Here is a 23,334-nt window from a genome sequence, read left to right as displayed (position 1 = left end):
GAGGGTGGTGATGGTGGACTAGGGGCAGAGGAGGATTTGGGCAAATGGGCTGACATGAGTAACATGCAGAGGATAACGACACAAGTGTAGATGGGAGGGGATACTGAAGAGAGGGTTTAAAGAACTATCCAATATAACACACAACCCATCAGCAAGGAACAAGAAATAAAGGACACATGAAGGGAAAACAGTGGAAATGCCTTGTATGACTGGCTGTTTGATGTGAGGTTACCGTATCTTAAAATGATACATAAAAAAGATCAAAAATGATTTTTGCCCGCTATCTTGACGTAGGAAATAGATCACCATAGATCCCCTAATCAGACTTCTCTTTATCTCTTAGGCAATGGATGCTCTCATGATTTCGGGGCTTGTTGCCCTGGTGCTGGACGAAGATGGGACTCTTGTGGACAGCGAGGAATTCTTCGAGATGGTGGACGACAATACAACCTTCATGCTCTTGGAAAAAGGCCAAAAGTGGGCTGCAGTCAAGGTGTGGCTCCAGCAGTCCTCTTACACCTCTTTATTATAATACAGTGATCTTCTCCTGTTCATCCCAGTTTGCCTCAATGAAATATTGGGTCAGCCTTTAATTGTCTTATTTTAACCAGGAGAAGCTCAGCCAGCCGGTTGCTCTCTTTGCAGTTATAATAGGAGAAACTGCATATATCAGACTGGAAAGTAAAAGGACCAGATGTGCTAAACCTTGCGCAGTGCTGCTTGAAAATCAGCAGCATAGCGTTGCCAATTGGTAAAACGTTGATATGTGCCATATTTCTTGTTGCTCACGCGCTACGGTATCATCAGCAACGCTTATGCTAAAAAAAAGCTATTTTAGCAAAAAAACATCTTAGCGTGATGCTAAGTGTTGTGCTATGGTGCACAGGCTTTGCATGACATTTGTTTTTTTGCTACACTGTCTAGTACAAATTTCAATGCAAGGACTTACCTTAAATGTCAGACGACCGCATAATATTATGCTTACCCCTTGGTTGCGCCTGCTTTCATTGGGTGTTTGGACACAGAACCACCTCATGCCATTTTAGCAGAACTGTCTTTGCATCAAACCTATGGATATTTGAGCTTCTCCTGACTCATTAGCCCTGCAATGCAAATCCATTTTGCGATGCCCTTGTATCAACTTTTCAGCACAAATCTATAGTCTATGCTGTAAAGTTAATTGGCACAGCTGCTTGCGTTGCTTTGAGTCATGCCTGCTGTAAATAATAGTTAACCTGGGTCTAGGACCACAGGTCTTCCTTGTTGCTTGGGCAGCAGCTCTGGATAATGATGCGGCACCTGCATGACCCAGGTACTTTCCGCACACGTGCCACTGCTTTAGTGCTGGAGTTTGCCATGCTCTGGCTCCGGGGTCCCTTCAGCACACTGGCAGCAAAGGTTGCCCTGTGTGGATTTATATAATGACAACTCCAATGAACTGGTCAAAGACAGGTACATATGCATAAATCCATAGTCATGGCAGTTACAATCTGCCACTAGCTAATGAAGTGAGTTGTTTAATATCTGAATCTCATTTACATCAAGCAATAGCTGACGTGCAAACCTTTTGCCCCCACCTTCTGTGTAAACAATAAAAACTCTTGTGAGACAGCTAAATCAGTGCTGCAGCATTTGATTTACAGGCCCTGGGCACACACAGTGCACTATACTAGGGTCTAACAAGTAATCAAATATGCCAATCATGGAATCACTAATCCATAAAAACAATTTACAAAGGGAGCTCTTGCACTTTGGCACTGAACAACAGGGGCAAAGTGCCCAAAGCATCTAGACCAGCAAAATGGAGTCCAACACACAGCAAAAACACAGGAGGCAACAGCAAAAAATGGAAGGGAGACCCAGGCCAATGGTGCCAGGTCTAACAGGGTGCATTAGGAGTATTAGTTTTGGTAATTTGAAACCATAATAAACAATCATTTGCAATGCAATAGGTCGTTTATTTGCGAGAGTTTAAGCTATTGGCATTGTAAATTACAATGCCTTTTATTTATCTGTTTTGATAATTAACACCTAAATAAAAGGTATTGCCATTTAGAATTCCAATAGCTCAAACTCTAGTAAATGAGAGACCTATTTAACTTCAAAGAATCAGCCGCAATTGTCCCGGGCTGCTTGGGAAGTGAAAGCAGGCATGGAGTGCTGAATGTTGCAGGAAAGCATGTCGTGCCTGCAGTAGTAGAAACGCATTAAAGAAAATAGTGCTTACAGACTAAATAAGACATACAGTGTAACAACAGAAGTTAAAGGGCCAGTCCTCATGGGAGGTTACAAATTAAGACAAGGCTGTACTAAGGAGGGAATAACAAGCCTATTAACGAATCAGAAGTAAGCATTTACAAAGGACAGTGACACAAGCCAATGAAAAATATGGGTGGAGAGTGGGGGGGAGCTTCAAGTCGGTACTTGAACACAGCATACCTCGCAGAGCAGCGCATGGCACCGCAATGGGAACATCAAAGCCTGTGCACTGGCCACCCTGTGCCCCCCTGCATGCATCCCATGGGCCATGAGGCACCAGGGGATCTTGTAGGGCTCCCTATGTTTCCTCACCACCACCCTAACAAATGCAGCGGTCTCACTGCCGTGGTTATGGTCGCAGTGAGGAGAAACTGGTTATATGCTTGGCAATGCCACAGCTGCACCACCAAGTATATTGCTGTCTCAAGACAGCCACACCAGCGCCAGTGAACGCGGATCCCTGGCGGCTGCAGCGGTCCACTCACGGTCCAACTGCTATACTTGTAATGTGGCAGCCAGACCCCTGATTCGGCGGTCCTTGACCGCCACCGCACCTCCACCACAGGATCGGCGGTCTGATGGACCACCAAACTCATAATCAGGCCCTAAGTGACTGAGTACATGATAGTTGCTTAGTGAGTTTACAAGCATGTAAATAAGCGAGTGAGTGAGTGAAGCATAAACTGAGTAAACAAATGATGAACAAGAGTCTGAAGTGGTGACTGAAAAAATGAGCATGTCAGTGAGCAAGTGAGAGAACGAGATGGTTAGAGCGTCAGTGTAGAAGTGTTTGAGAGATTCACAAAATCAGTGAGTGGCAATAAAGAATTATGCAGAAGGCCGTTTAAGCATTGTTACACAGTGACTCTGTTAGTCAGACTGCCTCTTATCACTCCCCCAACTACAAAATATGACTCATCTTATTCTTCAGAGAAGAATAAAACAGAATTATCCAGAAAAGCCATCCCACTAATCATTATTTGACACCATCTTTGCGGTTGGGAATTCTTGTTTGATACATTCGGCAGAAAAGTCCCTAGCCATCCTAAAAACGGAATACAAAAACATGCAAATCTAAAACATGATGCAATAAAATTTAGGCTATGCAAAATTCACATACCTAGTCAACATTTAAGGGAAATTATGCAGAATGAATGTGCAATTACACAAAATGCAAATCCAGCATTCATTTAGCCAACTATAATTTTATACATATTTGTAATTTTATCGCAGTATACCTCATGGTTACCTTATAGGAAAGTTATCCTCAATACAGTTGACCTGACTTGATTATAGTGATGAGCCAGTGACAAATGCTATGGACCTGATCAGTCCATTAGGAAGAGTTATTTCAGATGCCACAGGTCTGCTCTGTCTCATATGAAAAGTTCTGACAAAAGATCAATCAGTATTTATATAGCGCGGCTTATCCCTCGTGAGGGTACCCAGGCACTGGACTGCGGGTTTCAGTCGAAGAGTCAGGTCTTGAGTCTCTTCCTGAAGTCTGCCAGCGAGAGTGATGTTCGGAGGTGGAGGGGTAGGGCATTCCAGGACTCAGCAGCGAGGTGGGAGTAGGAGCGTCCTCTGATGCAGTATCGGCGGATGTGTGAAGTCTGTGCGAGAGCGAGGTTTCTGTGTGGTTGATGGAAGTTCAGGTGGTGATTCGTGCATGCAGGTCCTTGGTTATGGAGGGCTTTGTAGGCGTTGGTCAGTAGTTTGAACTGGCATCTTTTTTGGATGGGGAGCCAGTGGCGGTCTCTCAGGTGCTGTTTGATGTGGGTCCTTGGGGTAGGTTGAGAATCAGCCTGGCAGCTGTGTTCTGTGTCGTCTGGAGTCTTCTCATGAGTTCGCTGGTATTGCCTGCATATAGTGTATTTTGCTGTAGTCCACACAGCTTTGTAATGAGGGCCTGCATTACTGTTTTTCTGGTGCTGATGTAGAGCCATTTGAAGATTTTGCGGAGCATGCAGAGAGTATAGAAGAAGGCTGAGGAGACAGCGTTGACTTTCCATTTCATGGACAGTTGTCTATCCTGGTTAATGCCAAGGTTGCAGGCGTAGACTTTCGGTGTAGGGGTGGGTCTGAGGTCCAAAGGCCACTAGGCGCCATTCCAGAGGGAGGTGTGACTGCCTAAAATCATCACTTTGGTTGTGTCAGTGTTGAGGTTTAGGCAGTTGTCCTTCATCCAGGCTGAGACGTTCTTCATGCAGTTGTGGAAGTTGGCCTTTCTAATGGTGCGCTCGCCTGAGAGCGATAGGATGAGATGGGTGTCGTCAGCGTAGTATGCTGATGTCTTGGGTTCTGACTATGTCTGCTAGTGCCAACATGTAGATGTTGAAGAGGGTTTGACTGAGGGATGAGCCTTGAGGAACTCTGCAGATGGTGTGCTTTGGTTGTAAGGAAGGTGGATTATCTGGGTGCAGGACAAAGGCAGTAGACCTGATTTATTTATTCTGAAACAGCTGTTAACACCAATAGGCCTTTACGGATGGATTGTTATTGCACACTGTTAAACCCTGCAGATGTGTTTTGTTACTTAAAATGTCACAGATTACAGTTTTCATGTATCGATTACCCCTTATAATGCACCTTAGGGTTCAAGATTTCAACTGTAATAGAATCTCTTCAAAAGGCCCAACAGGCTTAATTGTCTGACGTACTCATAATAATAATTTTAAAAATAAGTATATATATATATAAAAATATATATACATATATATATATATATACATATATATATATATATTCACTGAAAAAAACATAGGTTTCAGGGGCGTTATAGTTAGGAATTGGCATTTAAAAAACCTTAGAAATTCACTGAAAAAACCATAGGTTTCAGGGGCGTTATAGTTAGCTGGACATTTCCCTCGTACAAAACCCTAGAAATTCCCCTGTTATAGTTAGTTCAGCTAATTATAACTCACGCCCCCGCAATGCTCTGCTGATGACGTCACATATTACATCCCTCATGACATGGTCAGTGACATCACTGATGACATCACTGATGACTTCTCAAATGACATCACTGATGACATCACTGATGAAATCATCCAGTGACAGAGTGTTTTTCTTAAAAGTTTAAATATGTTTTATATATTTATAGTGAAAGGCCTGTGGAAGAATGAGTGGGTGTATAAGTGTGTGAATGGGTGATTTTCTAGGTGCGTAACTGACTCCATAAGTGAGTTATTAAATGTATCTTACTGCAGACTAACTGTGTGAATGTCTGTATGTGTCTGTGTGTTGGTGTATAAGTGGCTGCATGGTTTTGTGAATAGCTATATGAGTGTCTATATGGGTTATTGATTGGTTGTCTGAGTATCTGTATGGGTGCCTGAGTGTTTGTATGGGTAGGGTGTGTGTGACTCTGTGACTAGATGTGTGAGTGGCTGATTCAGTAGATGCATGTTTTTAAGAGTGCATCTGTGATGGACTGTATGGTTGGGTGAGTGTTTGTATAGGTGTGTTAGTGATTGAATGTATATCTATGTAAGAGTATATAACTATCTATATATGAGAGTGTGTGATTTTGGGAGTGGCTGTATGCGCCATAGTGTAAGGATATCTGTGTCATGTGCTGTTTGTTTTTCTGCAGGAAGACACAGAATTTGTTAGTATTTTTATGAGTAAGTGAACTTGAGTGTTTTTAACTGTATAAGTGAGTAAATTTTACTGTGATTAATTATTTGCATGACTGACTAGATGTGTCAGTACCTCAACGGACGATTGGCGGTGTGTGAGTGTCTATATAGGTGTATCAATGCACAGAGTGACTGTAAGTATGAGTGACTGTACAGGTGAGTGAGTGGAGATGTATGTAGACCTAAAAGTCAATGAGTGGGTGAGTAGTTATTGGTATTGGAGTATCTATGGCTGTCAAAATGGCCGTCTGAAATTTTGAGTCGGTGTATCAAAGGTTATATTAGGGTGTGAGAAGATGCACTAATTTATCACATGGATGATGTCATCAGTGATGTCATTTGAGAAGTCATCAGTGATGTCATCAGTGATGTCACTGACCATGTCCATGTCATGAGTGATGTAATATGTGACGTCATCAGCAGTGCATTGCGGGGGCGCGAGTTATAGTCAGCAGTGCATTGCGGGGGTGCGAGTTATAGTTAGCTGAACTAACTATAACAGGGGAATTTCTAGGGTTTTGTACGAGGGAAATGTCCAGCTAAGTATAATGCCCCTGAAACCTATGGTTTTTTCAGTGAATTTCTAAGGTTTTTTAAATGCCAATTCCTAACTATAATGCCCCTGAAACCTTTCATTTTTTCAGTGAATTTCAAAGGTTTTTTAAATGCTAATTCCTATCTATAACTTATCTCTAAAGATATCATGAAAAGCATTCTTTTTTAAAAGTAGGGTACACATTAGTTTTGTGGAAAAGCATCTTTCTGATTGGTTAAGAAAAAGCAGTTTCAACGTGGAGTACATATCATAGGATAAAATTTGCTCAGCTCAACCACACCTGCTACTTGCATTTGGAAGGCACTGTTCGAACATAAAACAATCGTCAACTTTTAACCTGCACGTGTCGTTAAATGTTCAAGAAAATGTTACAAAAAAATATCGTAAAGTTTTAAAAAATTTATGAACTTTTAACCTGCACGTATTGTAGAATGTTCTAGAAAGTGTGTTGATAGAATACGTTGCACTTCTGACTTCTATGTGTTGTTGAATATTAACAAAAATGGTTCATATGGAAAATTAAAAAGAAACCAATAGAGAAGTTTTGAAACCTAAAATAATCTAGGAACTATTGTAATTTATTCTTTACATGTATTTATGTGTGCAGCTACAAAATTATAGACACAACAGCACTAGGAAAAGGAAGAAGCAGAGAGTGGGGGGAGTGAGGGACATGGGCAGAATGGCACACATGCACAATTAAGTACAACACACATATAGACTAACAATGGCCAAAATGAAACACACCAACAAGGAGCACAAGTCACACAACCTGCCAACATCACACCACTGAACGAGCATAGAAGTTAAAACCACGCTGCATTCATACAGGATGTATACAAAGGCCTGTTGTTGGTGTTGTGGGATGTCTGAGACCATGGTCATCATGGATGAGATGCCCAGCATGTGGCACATGGTCGACTTCACTGTGTGTTATGTTGCCAAACGCCTGCTCCTCCCTCCCATGAGCCCCCACACTTTTGTACGGTATCTCGTGCACTCGTACGGCACGCCATTGTAATGCCTATTTGCGCATGTCCTGCTACATTCCAACTACAACATCACGCGGCTCTTGTAACAGGCCACACCAGAACACAGAGACACACTTACCGCACTTCCTGTACACGGACATGTCCGAGACACCCCGTTCCCCTTGCCGGATAGGCACACCCCTGCACTGACCTCTGAACGACAGACCAGAACACGCCAGTTGTGCATGCAGGAGGATGCGTACGTAGCTACACATCCAGGCTCACTGCCAACGCTGAGGTGACAGCAAACTGTGATGTTGCAGGGCTCGTGCCTATCATGCTAAGACAATGACCACAGGGACACACTTACTAAGATGTGGGTTTGGGGGGCATTGGCGGTCCTGGAGTTGTTGAGATGAGTCTTCTGGCCCTCATGGGTATCCCTGTATCATGCTCATTGACTGTGGGTGTTCTGGTGTGGCTCTTGGCTGTGTTCCCTTTCATGGTGCAGGTAGTTGTCCTGCTTAACACCAGCAGAAAGCAGGTGTAAAATCCCCGGTGCTGACGTGTCTTATCGCCGGAATTTGTTTCGCATTGCAATTGGTGTGAAAGTTGTGATGTGATGTTTTTCGTGTGCACAACAATATACGAACTGAGCAGTGTATCTCGTCAAGATCCAGCACGTGACGCACTATTCCCAATCAATATAAATACAATGACATTTCTTAATAGATTTTGTGTGTACACTGTAAGTGCAGCCAATACCTCAGTGCAATACAATACAGGATTTTAGTATTTAGAATAAATCGCAAAGGTGCACCTCGTGTCTTTTTGCACGGGAACGGCTACTCTCCATTTCATTATCAGCACTTTAACAGAAATAAAGTGGAGATAAATGTAACACACTATTCACAAGTTGGTGCAAACTTCATATATCACCAGTATTCCAGCGATAAGTGCCCCAAAATTTAACACCATGGTGGACTCCATCAAATAACAGTAATAAGAACAAGAAAGAGTCACACAGCAGTTAAGAGAACAACCAAAAACATTATTATTTTTTTTTCCAAACTTTATTTTTTATAATAATAAATATATAAACGATAAACTAGTTTCAAACGTAATTTTTTTATTAACATAAATATAAACAATAAACTAATAAACAAAATGTAACAACAATAATACAAAACAACAAGGCGGAACACTCCTGTGGGAACCACGGATGTCGACGACAGACCTGGAAAATCAGAAAGATTGTTAAAAAAAAACTAATATGGTATTCTCAACAAAATACCACAAGAAACAAATCACAGATATATATATTGCATACAGCTAACAAAATTTTATAAGTTTAACTTACAAAAACTGCAAATGTTGCCGCTTTAAAATATTTACCGAATCTGAGGATTTTTTTTTGCAGAAGACGTTTTTCTTCAGTGGTGAAGAAATGTTTTACTTTTTCCAAGGGGCAAACAAAGACCAATGACACCTTCATCACGCGCAAGATTTGCCAAAGAGTTCTGTTATGGGGGGATCCTAACAAAAAATACTCGTGCGTCACAGGAAGTATGATGAAACACCTAAGGACCCTTCATCCAAACAATCTTGCACGAGAAGAGTGCAAACAGATGAGAAACACTCCAGTTCTGTATCTGTAAAAAAGAATCACAAATAAATGTATATTAATAACTTTCAAATTTATACTATTCCATTACTGTACAAACACATTTTATATAAAAACTGACTAAGAAACTATAGCCCTGAACCACAAGTGTGACGATGGTTAAAACACTACATGCATAGTGCATTCTACTTTGAACCAGTTCATGCCCTAAAGCCTACCTCACTAAAAGACTACATGCTAACTGACTAAATGATTACAGTACTATAAAGAGACACACTGGGTGAGTGACAGGATGTTTGCTAGAAGTTTATGAATACTAACTAGGGAATTGAAGGTGTGAAAGACAACTGTGTAGGTGGTTAGAGGACTGCATGCATACTGGATAGGCATTTGAAGCAGTCCATGTGCTAAGGCCTGGCTCAGTGCATGAATACTTAGGCACTGACTGAATGATTAGAGTACTGCAAGGAGAGTGCCTTGGTGAATTTATAAGTGTTTGGGTTTTGGCACAGTGAATGGATTAGTACATGATGCTGAATGGGTCACTAGAGGACTGCAAAGGGAGTGACAAGTGCTGGACTGTATGGATACTGACTACAAAATTGAAAGTGTGAAAGACAAGTGTCTAGGTGATTAGAAGAATACATGCATAGTGCATAGGGGTTTGAAGCAGTCCATGTCCTAAGGCCTGGCTCAGTGTATGAACACTTAGGCACTGACTGAATGATTAGAGTACTGCAAAGATAGTATCTTGGTGAATTTATAAGTGTTTGGGTTTTAGCACAGTGAATGGATGAGTACATGGTGCTGAATGGGTCACTAGAGGACTGCAAAGGGAGTGACAGGGTATTTCCTGGAAGTGTATGGATACTGACTAGGGAATTGAAGGTTAGAAAGACAATTGTGTAGGTGGTTAGAGCACTGCATGCATAGTGGATAAGGGTTGGAAGCAGTCCGTATACTAAGGCCTGGGTCACTGAATGAGTACTTGGGTACTGACTGAATGATTAGAGTACTGCAAGGAGAGTGCCTGGGTCAATTTATTAGGGTTTGGCACAGTGAATGGATTAGTACATGATGCTGAATGGGTCACTAGAGGAGTGCAAATGGAGTGACAGGGTGTTTGCTGGAAGTGAAGTGCTAAGACCTGGCTCAGTGCATGAATACTTAGGCAGTGAATGAATCATTAGAGTACTGGAAAGAGAGTTTCTTTGTGAATTTATAAGTGTTTGGGTTTTGGCACAGTGAATTGATTAGTACATGCTGTTAAATGGGTCTCTAGAGGGCTGCAAAGGAAGTGACAGGATGTTTCCTGAAAGTGTATGGATACTGACTAGGGAATTGAAGGTGTAAAAGACAAGTGTATAGTATGTTAGAACACTACATGCATACTGCGTAGACATTTGAAGCAGTCTATTTGGTACTGAGAAACTGACTAAATAATCAGACTACTTCTAGGACAGTGCTTAGGTAAAACTTTTAAATTTTCAGTTATGCCACAGTGAACACCTTAGTGTCAAACCCTGACTCATTTTATCAATGCATAAGCAAAAACTAGCTTCTAATGCTACTAAAACTTGACAACATGAGAGGTTTGAAATTAGTTATCTGTCAGCAAATACACAATATTACCAAATGCTTCTCTCACAGTGGTTCTCAAATGCACACAGACTCACAGTGTGATTCTAGACAACAACCACTATACCTAGGAGTTTACCAAAATTCATTCACTACTGTGGAAGTAGTAAGCGAACTGCACACAATCTTCATATTTCAGGACTGCACTTTTATGTCAAAGCCTGACTCATATAATCAAAGCATAAGCAATAACTGCCTTCTAATGCTACTAAAACTTGACAACATGACAAGTTAGTTATCTCCCATCAAATACACGATATTACCAAATGCTTCTCTCACAATCCTTACCCAAATGCACACAGACTCACAGTGTGATTTTGGACAAGCAACACTATCCTAGGAGTTTACCAAAACTCATTCACTAGTCTGGAAGAGTTAATGGTACTGCACACAATCTACATATTTAAGTACAGCACATCAGTGTCAAAGCATGACTCATTTAATCAACGCATAAGCAAAGACTGGATTCTAATGCTACTAAAACTTCACAACATGACAGGTTTTAAAACAGTTATCTGTAAGTAAATACATGATGTTACCAAATGCTCCTCTCAGACTGATCCCAAATACACACTAACTCACAGTGTGATTCTAGACAAGCACCACTATCCCTAGGAGTTTACCAAAACTCATTCACTACAGTGCAAATGGTAAGGGAACTGCACACAATCTATATATTTCACGACTGCAATTTACTGTCAATGCCTGACTCATTTAATGAAAGCATAAGCCATGACTGTCTTCTAATGCTACTAAACTTTGACAACATGGCATGTTTTAAAACATTTATCTGTCAGCAAATACACAATGTTACCAAATGCTTCTCTCACAGTGGTTCCCAAATGCACACAGACTCACAGTGTGATTCTAGACAAAAAACACTATCCCTAGCAGATTACCAAAACTCATTCACTACAGTGGAAGTGATAAGGGAACTGCACACAATCTTCATATTTCAGGAGTGCACTTTTGAGTCAAAGCCTGACTCATTTAATCAAAGCATAAGCAAAGACTGGCTTCTAATGCTTCTAAAACTTGACAACATGACCGGTTTTAAAACAGTTATCTGTCACCAAATACACAATGTTACCAAATGCTTCTCTCACAATCCTTACCCAAATGCACACTCACAGTGTGATTTTAGACAATCAACACTATCCTAGGAGTTTACCAAAACTCATTCACTAGACTAGAAGAGTTAATGGTACTGAACACAATCTACATATTTAAGTACAGCACATCAGTGTCAAAGCATGACTCATTTAATCAACGCATAAGCAGAGACTGGATTCTAATGCTACTAAAACTTCACAACATGACAGGTTTTCAAACAGTTATCTGTAAGTAAATACATGATGTTAACAAATGCTCCTCTCACACTGATCCCAAATACACACTAACTCACAGTGTGATTCTAGACAAGCACCACTATCCCTAGGAGTTTACCAAAACTCATTCACTACAGTGCAAATGGTAAGGGAACTGCACACAATCTATATATTTCACGACTGCAATTTACTGTCAATGCCTGACTCATTTAATGAAAGCATAGGCCATAACTGGCTTCTAATGCTACTAAAACTTCACAACATGACAAGTTAAAACATTTATCTGTCAGCAAATACACGATATTACCAAATGCTTCTCTCACAATGGTTCCCAAATACACACAGACTCACTGTGTGATTCTAGACAAACAACACTATCCCTTGCACTATACCAAAACACATTTCTTCATCTAGAAGTAGTACTACATTTTAGTATAGAAACATAACATAACTCATTTCACAAATTCATAAACAATGACTGGTTTGTAATTCTACCAAAATATAAAAACAGCACAGTTATCTTTCTACCAACACATGAAAAACACAAATGCTTATCACATAATGGTTTCCACATGCACACACTGTCAATAAGAGTGTAAAGAAAAAAAGTACTCCCTACACTTTAGCAGGAGAAATACATTAGTCTGATTAAAATCAAAATAGTCTACATACATCCCCTCACAATTAAAAAACTCATCTTTCAAGTTATTTTGTAGATTAAGAAGTATATCAATCACTCTGCACTGTGCACCTCTCAGCAAAAGCAAAGAATGGAAAAGTTTCCCTTTCATTTTCCACACATATACATGTAAACATCAAATCACAATCCTTCACACATAAACTCAAAAGCAAACACATTTCTATTGGTTAAACATTTCAACCCTTTCCAACTGAAATACATTTCAACCCTTCCCCCAATCTGCCTTCTGCCTATTACCATATAAACAGGTCATGGAACACTGCACTGAGCTCACAGGTCACAAGTTCAGCACACAATGTTCCTACACAGGAAGTGTGCTTGACTTTTCAACATATCAGCTTATCATATATAATGTTCAATCTGTTTTTGTTAACCAATAACAATCATACCTTTAAAAAACAGAAATATACACCCTATCTTTCAGTGTGGAAAGTTGTCATACAACCAATAATTTCTTGTCGTTTTTCAAAAAACGTTGCCGTGGATCCGCGCACCCACCGCGAGAGAATCCGTGCATCCAACGCGGTAGGATGCGCGCATCGTGCGCGCATTTCGCCGTATTTTATTTTTTTTTTTAAAAGGGGGCCCCCTCTAGATGGTCAGAGTATTTCCACTCTGTCCCCTTTATATGTTTTACACACTTTTTCCCCTTGCTTCTTCAGCCTCGCTTCTACCGAGGCAGAAAATGGCCGCCAACAGTTTCTGATTTTGAATGTAGAGAGACACTCGACAGCCAATTAGCATTCAGCGCGCGATTGGGAGGGTGCACGCTCAGTTCGGGGAGGGTGCGCTTACGGTGCGGGTAGGATGCGCGGATCCTCCGAGGCCATAGATATATATGTACTTTAACTCTAATTTTCTCAGGAACTACTGAACGGATTCACACCATATATGCAAAAGGCACAAGTCCGAACTGGGGACTACCTCTTTTCCAAATTTGGTGTCATTCCGTTCAGCGGTTCCGGCTGTAGCTGCGACAACAGATCCTATGGGAAATTGCATGGGGAAAACGTGTTTTGGGACCCTCCTTTTTTCTCGGCCCCCGCTTGACGGATCACCGCAAAACTTTTCAGAGTAGGAGCGGAGCGGAGCTGGCCAAAAGTTTGGAAAATTTTGCGAGGATTCGTCAACCGGCGCCAACGTTATTCCAAATAGAATGTTGCGGATTTCCTATGGAAAATAGGTCCTAACTATAACTACCTACTGGCGACCGCCAGTAGGTAATATACATACACACATACACACTGATACAAATATGCATCCATTTAAATTAAGAAAGTTTCATTTGGTTAGCTCTTTCCTGCCACTGGTCTATATGGGTGTAATTTTCCCTGACAGCTTAAAGCATGGGTAATTGGTCAGTCCACTTCAGTCATTGGCTCTCTTGCCCTGTAAGTGACGACATATGTCTGATCACATGTGCACATCCATCTGAAAATGAGGGCCATTCCTTTTTATTTTCATTTTTATAGCATGCTACTGCCCAAAAGAATGTGGTGACGAGCTACTTGCTTGACGCTCACTTCATGTGCAGTGTACTGAAACCTACACAGCCGCTGCATCTAAATTAGCTGGCTATCATGCCATGATATTATCCACACTGTATCTTTGTTTTTACTATTGCAAGATGGCCAGCACGGTTCTAACGTGGAGTCAGCTTGAACTATACACAATTTACAATACCATTATAAGACATTCACCACTATGTTCTTTGATCAGACCACTGTGGGCGGCAAACACAGGGGCCCTCCTAAAACGGGATTTGTAAAAAAAAATGTTTAAGGTTGCGGTCACAAACACCAATTGGGAGTGTTTGCAACTGAAAATGAATTGATACATATGACCCCCAAGTCAACTAATAACTTAATTGGACTATGAATTACAAATATCCGGGTGAACTTGGAGGATGAGAACATTTATTTTTGCGGCAATGCTTGTTGCAAGATCACTAGAGCACAACTGAGGCAATCTGCACAGGTGCCAACCTTTGAGCATTGACTTAATAAGATGTATGAAATAAAAACATATAATATTTACATGCTTGTAGGATAGGCTCAACAAAGACATTTTCTGCAGTGACAATATTTACTCAATCTCCTTTGAATGTTATTATCACTAGACCAGAATGAATTTAATTCAGGTTTGACATTTTTTAGTGCAATCTATATGCTTGTCTATTACGAATGTAGATGATGCACGTGTTTCGCTCTCTCTGTATTATGCCCAATGGAGATTGAATTCTTCTTGATAAAACAACATTTCTGGCCTTTGGAGGCAAGCTTTAGGAAATGTGGGAACGGGAAGTGCAAGGGAGAATCCTACTAGGTAGTGACCCATCTATGAGCGTGGAGGGAGTGAGTGGAGGCACAGCCAGACTGAGAACGCAAACCAGCCCTGGCAGTTAAAGCAGACCAGCCTCAGGGGGGAGGAGGGGGCAGTCCCAAGTAACACAAACAGCCACAGTCACAGCCCAATCACTCCAGAACTGGCCCCCCAAGCTTTCTGGACTGTGGTTGTCCTCATCGTAGGAGGTGGGTGATCTCTTGTTGTTCGGAACTCGCTCTAGGGTCTCACATATGCAAGAGCGCATCTCTTGCTGTATTATTCTTTGAATCAGGACTTCATTAGATTGTGTCTGTGAAATTTCAGGGGTTTCAATTTCCTAATCACACACAACTGTAGCTCGAATATTATTATTCTGCTTATAACATTTTTATATTTGCTTTATAAGGAGAAGAGAGATAATCTTCCTTTTAATAATCAAGATTAAAATTTTAAACCTGGTTAACCCCAAAACTAAGCATTTAGATCTGATTAAGGCTCTGGAAGTCATACACTTGCGACTCACAGCAACACTTTTATGATGTGCTCCTCCTCTGATCTTTGTCCAGGAGGGTTGGATCCACACTAGATATCCAGTAGTTACATAATCAGATTGTATCTTAAAAACTTTGCATTGATGGGTGTACTACCTGCCTGAAGTTAATGCTTCTGAGATGGGGGGGGGGGGGGGGGGGGGTAAAATCTAGAGCAAAGATATCTATATTTACCAGATCAGTGTCCATTTCTGCTGCTAAGTCCTGTCCTTATTGCATCAGATATTGAGGCTATATTGAATTCGAGGAATGTACAGTAGAATTACAAGGAGTTAAATGTTATTGTTTTCTCCCACTGTCTTCCAGAATGGGGTTCTCTCGTATTCCTTGAACAAGGAAAAGCCTCGGAACAGCAAGGACATTGCACGTATCACCTTCGACATCTACAGGCTGAATCCGCGGGATCTCTTCGGCAGTCTGAACATCAAAGCCACCTTCTACGGGCTGTACTCCATGAGCTGTGATTTCCGCTGCCTGGGCCCCAAGAAGGTGATCAGGTGAGGACCACTTGTAAAGAGCACCTCACAGATAACGCAACAGTACAAAGTAAACTTTCCCAAAGCTGTGATATATTAGTAAACTGACCTTGAAGGGGTACATTGCTATCATTTACTGCAGGACACTGTGCATGTTTTGTGTAGTGTAGTGTTAAACTGTGTTAGGCTGTGGTGTACACTACACCTAAGCATACTGAGGTCTGAAAGACTTGGTTTTAGTGGTGTGGAAATTGGAGAGAGAAATTAGGCTGTTTTGGAGATTGCCAGTAGGTGTACTAAGAGTTGAAAGGGAGATGGGCCAGACTGGGAACATCAACTAGCCCTGGCAGATTGCTGCTCGGACCTACCCCGGGAGCAGGGGGTGGTGCTAGTGAGATTAACCGCTCCTGCTTTTGTTACAGGGGGCCGATATTCCAGCACTGCTGCAAAGCCGGCCCCAATAACAAAACAGGCCCCGCGGGTACAAAACAGGCCCCCATCCCTCTGGCCCACCAGGGAAACGCCTGGTGCCTGCTACGGCCAGTCCGGCCCTGAAGGGAGAACATTCATTGTAGTTTTAGGGTTGCAGTTAAAGTGTATACGTGGGTTTAGTGGGAGAAATGGAAACTGCATATTGGTAGACTAGATGGTGCTTTGGAGGTTATTCTTGAGTATACTGGTAACTGCAGTGAAGAACACGCTATGGTTTATTTGGGCGCCGGTACAGGTATACTAAGGGCATACTAAGATCTAAAGTAGTGTGCACACTTGAACACAACAGGAGTAATGGGGTCTGCTTATTAAAATGCATCTAAGTACTGCATCATAAAGGTATACTGATGGCGATGGTAGACGCTGCATCGGATGGGCACAAGACTGTCATTGAAGCAAATGAGTTAGTTTACTCTCCATTACAGTCTGCAGTATAAGCCCCATACCTTCAAGCACCTTCCCAATAGACATTGTTGTCATACCAACCAGATTCATACACACACATCTTTTCATATCCCTGTTTGTAGTCAGAGATGGAAGTCCTTCTTTCTGGGCAGCCATCTTGTATATTCAATGCCACAAAATTGTTCCCTTTTTCAACTGCCACAACAGGGTTACTACACTGTACCTGAACAGATTCCTTCTCATTCTCCTTCAGCTAGGGCTCACGCATCATCCTCGAAGTCCAGGTCTTCTACACCACTGCTTACAGGGAACTAATTTACTTCATCATGAACAGCAACCACTTTTATGACTTAGCCCAAGGCAAAGACTAATATGGCAAACCTCACCACAAGCGCAATAGCAGAATCTTCTCCAGCCATATCTCTGTCTCTCAACATTTACCCACATAGTTATTACTCAATTAAACCCAGAGCAGGGCTCCAAAGAAGTCCCTCTCAGCCAGTGCTACTACACCTTGATCCATCGCTATTCTATTATGCCACATAGCAAGAGTGACCATACTGCCTTCCTCAATCAGTACTTCCATATTATCCCTAGTAATGGATCATCTATATAATGTCCTACAGCCCACAACATTGCACTATTTTCTACAACCAGGAATCCATCACAATTCCCTATAGTTCGGACTCCTCCATTATCCCCACCACACATAGCATGCCATATCTACTAAACCACCTCCTACAGCGAGCACTTGAAACCCTGTTTCCATCACCCTGCCCTTTTGCACTCTGGCCTGTAGCCATCAACCGTTCATCAATCACCAGAGGCAGCACAAGCCAAAGCCATACCATCACAGTCAGAGACCCTACATAGCTATCCGCACAGCCACTGGTGCTATATTGTCCATCACAGTCAGAGACCCTACACTGCCCCCCAAAGCCAGGTCTGTTTCATCACCTTCAGTAATCTAAGTTTCTATGTCACCACCCACATCCAGTGCCACTACATCATTTACTACAGCTAACAAAACCAACCTGCACAAGTACCAACCCCCTTAGAACTTGTAATCCTATACTACTAGTGTATACCACAGCAAGCACTACTACAGTTTGTTGTCTAAATACCGAAATACTACAATATTATAGAAAACTCACAACCGACATGTTGTTAGAATTTTAACATTCTAGAAGGCCTTGTCACTCATAGACCAGTTGGAACTTGTTCCTTTGTTTGTCTAACATGAATATTCTGGCAGGGGGTTGTCTAGAAGGCTTCCAGGTTCACTTGGATTGTTTTACTCTTGTTTTTCTTGGCAAGGGTGTAGCGCGGTCAGTATGTCTGGGGGGTGGGGAGGAGTGAGATTCAGATTTCCCAACAATCCCCTTGGTTAAAATATATTGTACGAGAACCAGGGCCAGAGGAGGGGCCTTAAGGAGGAGTAGGAAGGGAAAGGAGTGCAGATTGAGAAGAGTACTTATAACTCAAATTTTGTAAAATAACCATTTTGTAAGACCTTTAAAACAGAAAGAAGAGTGTACTTGGTTGGGGGGTTTGTCTCCATATATATGAAAAAACCCCAAGTGAAATCCTACAAAAACCTCACCACACCCGACGTAAAACACCTGTAAACAACTACTTACTACAGAATACGTTTATTAGAGGGGTGTAACACCCCCAATCACCCCAGATGAAGTTATATCCCTGTTTCTTGGTTTAGGTTTTTATTTGGAAGGGGAAAGGGTAGCTTTTGTTCCTTTTCTCAATGTTTTTCTGGCCTTAACATACAAATATCCACCATTTCCATGAAATAACCAAGTGAGAACTCCCTGCTTTATTGCTGTTCCCGGTTCAACACATTGCCCTTGTATCGCCCCAGAAGCCATTGTTCTTTTGGCTTGCTTTACAGCAGAGGAAGTAGCCAGTCATTTAATGCCTTGTTGTGGTGGGGATGGTTGTTAGTAATGTTTTGTCCTCCCTGTGGTGACAACTGATTTCTTTACCCAGGGAGATCCTGCGTGTAATCACAACAGTAATGCAAGGAGCCGGCCATGTTCTGCTGACCGCCTCCAGCTACCTGAGACGTCTCATCGAGGGCCCAGAGCACTGGCAGCCATCCAGGATCATCGAATATGAAGACTGAGGAGGGGCAACTGGACCAAAGACTTGAGCTTCTGTACACCTGCTGGCAGAAGGAGCAGAAATGAGGACTTTTTCTAAATTTAGACACATTCTGCTATTTACAACTAGTTTACATCCCCAATTTCCCACCCCTCCCCTGCCCAAGTCCATTATTTTTAATGGTTTGATCCCTCAATATCTCACAATGATGTATACCTGCTGATTTCCTCTTTGCAGAAGTCAGCACTATTTCCAGTTTTTGACGACCAAAACCATCATAACAAATGCTTTTCCAGTCTAATCAAATGTCATAAACTCAATGTGTCTAAATTAGTTTCTATAAGGTATGGCCTAGCCTCCAAATGGATTGGCCTTGATCATCAGCTAAAGTGACAAAAACAGTTATGCTCTTAATGTATGGGAGTCCCTGCTACATTCTCCTAGATGTTGGATGGTAGAAGAGAGATTTCATTTATTATTCTCTCCTTGGTCGGGGAGTGCAGATAGGAGGCTATTTCTGTCGCCTAGACAGAGTCGAGATCTTTCCTGTATCAAGGAAAGTAGTGAGCCCCCCATTGGTCTCTACTAGAAGAAGGACCGGAGGATAGCCTCAGTTACTCTCCTAAATGGAAAGAATAAGGTGGCACCCACTGAGCTCTCCTGTACAAGGAGTGTGGAATTGGGTCCACCACTCTCCAAGACGCAGAGAGTAGGATAGTGTCCTCTGCTCTTTCGTGGACAATTGAGTGTGGGATTGGGTTATACATTCTCCTAAATAGGGAGAGTAGGTGACGTCCTCTGCACTGTCCTGGACCAGGGAGTATAGGATTGTGGTTACTCCCCTCCTAGATGATGAGAGTAATATGGCGTCCTCTTCGTCTCTTGGACGAGGGAGAGTGGGATTGGGTCCACCGCTTTCTTAGATAGCGATTGTAGGTTGGCATCCATTGCTTACTCATGGATGAGGGAGTGCAGGATTGAGCCTACTCCTCTCCTAGATGACAAGGGTAGGATAATGTCCTCTGTGCTCTCCTGGACGAGGCTATCTGGGATTGGGTCCACTCCTAGATGGTCATACTAGGATGACATTCACTGCTATTCTATATAATGGAGGAAGATGGTCCTTTACAGATGGGAAGCGTAGGATGGTTTTGAGTTTCTAGTCCCATCCTTGACAGGCTCACACATCAGCACCTTCTCACACAGAAGCCAGCATTTTAGAATGCAATTTAAGGTGATTTACAGACCATAATCCTCGAATTTTAGTTTTGCTCTTACTTGCTTTAAATACAGGAATTATTGAGAGGGAAAAAGGTGAAATGAAGTCGTTTTTAATTGCAAAAGATTGGCAGGAGTTGCATGCATTTTCTCACCCAGATAGGCAGGCTTGTGGCATTTGGGTCTCTTCTGAGCATTTGTATAAGGAAATGTTGGAGCACGGAGCTGTGCCAAATTTGGCAGCACCACACTCCCTCATTTCCAAAACGCAGGGATGCACCGTATTCACAACAATACTGCACACCCCTGTGTTTTCCCGAGTGCTAGCGCAAAATTAGCTGCCGAGCACCAATGCAGGCACCCTTACACAATAGTGCTTGGGTGCCTGCGTTGCAGGGAATGATTGGTTATGTGCACATGAACAATCAATAATGGCGATTTGTTACTTCTATGTGTGCTGCATTATGCAGCACACATAGAAGTAGCAAATCATCATTATTAAATGATTGTAGAAGTGCAGGAAGAGACACCTTCTGGCACATAAACAATCGTTAATGGCATTTTGCTCTTTTGTGTGCTGCAGAGTGCAGCACACATAGAAAAAAGTAAAAACAAAGAGAAATGAAAGTTTTTCTACTTGTTTCGCCAATCTGACGACAGCAATTGCATGGCATTCGTTTTAGTGCTACATTAGATTTACAGATCCGTGTAAATCTGGGGCAGTGTCAAAAAGCTATGGGTATTGCGGTGGAACGACCACAGCGAACACCCATTGCACGCCCCTTTCACATTAAGTGATGCATGTAAAGGGGCCATATTTACAAGGCAGCATTAAGCCATAAAAAGTGGCTTAACACTGCTTTATACATATAGAGAATGGCATAGTGCCACCAGAATGTCGCTAAAAGTGGTGTTCTGTTGGCGCTATCTCTTGTAAATATACCCCATGATGAGAGAAGTGGCGTCTGTCTTGGCGAGCGGGAGTTCCCAATGGCCCAACCATCACTTTTATGGGCTGCTAAATCAAAAGCGTTTTGAAACACTCAACGTACAGTGTGTGCTTTATAAAAAGCATATTTGTCGCTCTCTTATCAGGTGGTTGGTAGAAACACTACATAACTGTATCAATAAAGTAGGCTTTGTTCCTGGAGAGAAAAACAGTGTTGAGGGAAAAATTACTTTCCAAAATATGCAGTTTTAAAAGGGAAGATGTTTGATTCATTGGTAGGCGTGCTTGTAAACATGCCACATTTCAGCTTGGAAAGAATGATTGTGTTGCATTTGCAAATATACAATAGCTTAATAAAGGGCATTACTTTGTGGTTCAAATGGTTTCCCGTAAGTGACGTAGCTATGTTTTCACTACAGCTGCTTGAATTTGTACACGACTTGTGGGCTTCGGCCTAAATATATATGTTAAACATATGCGAAGCTCATCACTTTACAGGCTGTTGCTTGCAAGCAGAACTCGAGTAAAATATATATTGAGAGATGTAGTGACCCTTTTCCGTCAGAGTCGTCTGTTTTGTCCTTTGCAGCTTCGGTAGGATGTGCTTGCAGTTTAAGCACCTCATCCGGTGACGTGGCACATGCCAAGACTTAGTGACCCCTCATATATGTGTGAAAAGGCCACTTTAAAAAGACAGGTGCAGATCACATCATAACCACCCATGCCATACCGGATACTGGCTTGCCAAGTAACAGGCTTCCTAGACCTAATCTAGCACTGATCTTTAATTATCAGCAACTGCAGGCCCAACAAACCAATCCACTCAACTCCTACTACTCATAATTTTGACCTACTAACTAACCTATTCACCTTCAGAATTAACTTTGTGGCAACTGCATTCACCTGTCCCAACCCCAAGCTGATCCACCATATCATAGCATAACCAACCTTGTTTCTGTCCAAACACAGGGCCTCATTTATGTTTTTTTTGCCGTGGGGCAGCGCAGTGGGCCTTGCTGCTGCGCTGCCCTGCGGCAAAAGGGCAGGAATGCGCCGTATCTATTAGAAATGGCGAATTCCTGTTCATTTCCCCTGCGCCAGCACACAATGGGCTGCTGCGTGTCAACGCAGGTACCTTTGCACCATGGTGCAAGGGTGCCTGCATTGAGGGGATGATTATTTTTGTGCAGGATGGCACCAGTCGCACCTGTGCAGATGGTAGCAGTCACAATGGGGGCTCCACCGCAAAACTTCCAAACAGGTATTTCAGGAGCACAAACAGGTTATGGTAGTGGAGGCCAAGGGGACTGGTCTCAACCAGACATTAGGTATTCCAGGAGCACAAACAGGTTATGGTAGTGGAGGCAAAGGAGGCTGGTGGCAACTAGAAATTAGAGAATGCTACTATTGGCGTAGGCATACCGAAAAAATGCATACCATGAGCAGCAATAGTAGCAGAGGTAACAGAGCAGGGCCAGCTGCCACAAAACCCCATGCATCAGGATATGATTAACGTCCCTCCTCAGTGCCAAGCACAGGGTAATGAGAACATATCATACACTCAGTCGCAGGGAGGTCCACCGGTAGCCACATAACTGCAGCAGGGATCAGGTAATTGAGCGAGCATGTGGCAGCAGCACCCACAGAGAGGGAACCAAGCACAACAGGGATTGGGGTCACAACTCCAGCAAGGAGGAGTGACATTGTGGGCAGGTAGCGCATTCATGCAACCTATGAGCCAAAATCCACAATAAAATAGACCCCCAAGTAGATAAAACAGGTAGTAATACCCCCAGCAAATTATCCCCAGTAGTTCAGCTCTGCTAAAAACAACCAGCAACACCCTAAAAATTGTTTGTGAACAAAAAAGGCTGCAGACACCATTAGCGGTCCAAAACGTGTTTTACTTGCTTCTAGTAATTCAGGGTTGCTGTGGGATGTGTGGATCAGGTGTCCACACTAAGTTCAGCACTGATGGAATAATCAGGTTACCTAAAAGCGCCTACAGAAAATAGGCCCCACTCTGCTGCTGATCCCCCCAGAGTGGGGTTCACTGGCCACAAGTCGGGTGCAGAGAATTCTG

At 42.4% G+C, this 23,334-nt stretch overlaps 1 protein-coding gene across 2 annotated transcripts in view; it reads left to right on the top strand.

The window, feature by feature from the left end:
* The window catches only part of CIDEB (cell death inducing DFFA like effector b), a 55,412-nt gene extending 33,781 nt beyond the window's left edge, over positions 1–21,631 (top strand). Inside the window, exons 3-6 of one of the 2 annotated variants that reach the window (XR_014980062.1) lie at positions 344–493; positions 15,900–16,090; positions 18,971–20,713; positions 20,773–21,631. Coding sequence is in view for 1 of the 2 variants with exons in the window: in XM_085649752.1 (XP_085505878.1) it covers positions 344–493; positions 15,900–16,090; positions 18,971–19,106 (477 nt within the window). In the remaining variant the exon portion in view is untranslated. Of the gene's footprint in view, positions 1–343; positions 494–15,899; positions 16,091–18,970 lie in introns of both variants that reach the window. The other variant, XM_085649752.1, reaches the window with a different exon arrangement.
* The last annotated feature ends 1,703 nt before the right edge of the window (positions 21,632–23,334 follow it).

This window comes from Triturus cristatus, chromosome 3_2, assembly GCF_964204655.1.
Source record: "Triturus cristatus chromosome 3_2, aTriCri1.1, whole genome shotgun sequence".
Taxonomy (NCBI): Eukaryota; Metazoa; Chordata; class Amphibia; order Caudata; family Salamandridae; genus Triturus; species Triturus cristatus.
This window is presented reverse-complemented; position numbering and strand designations above follow the sequence as displayed.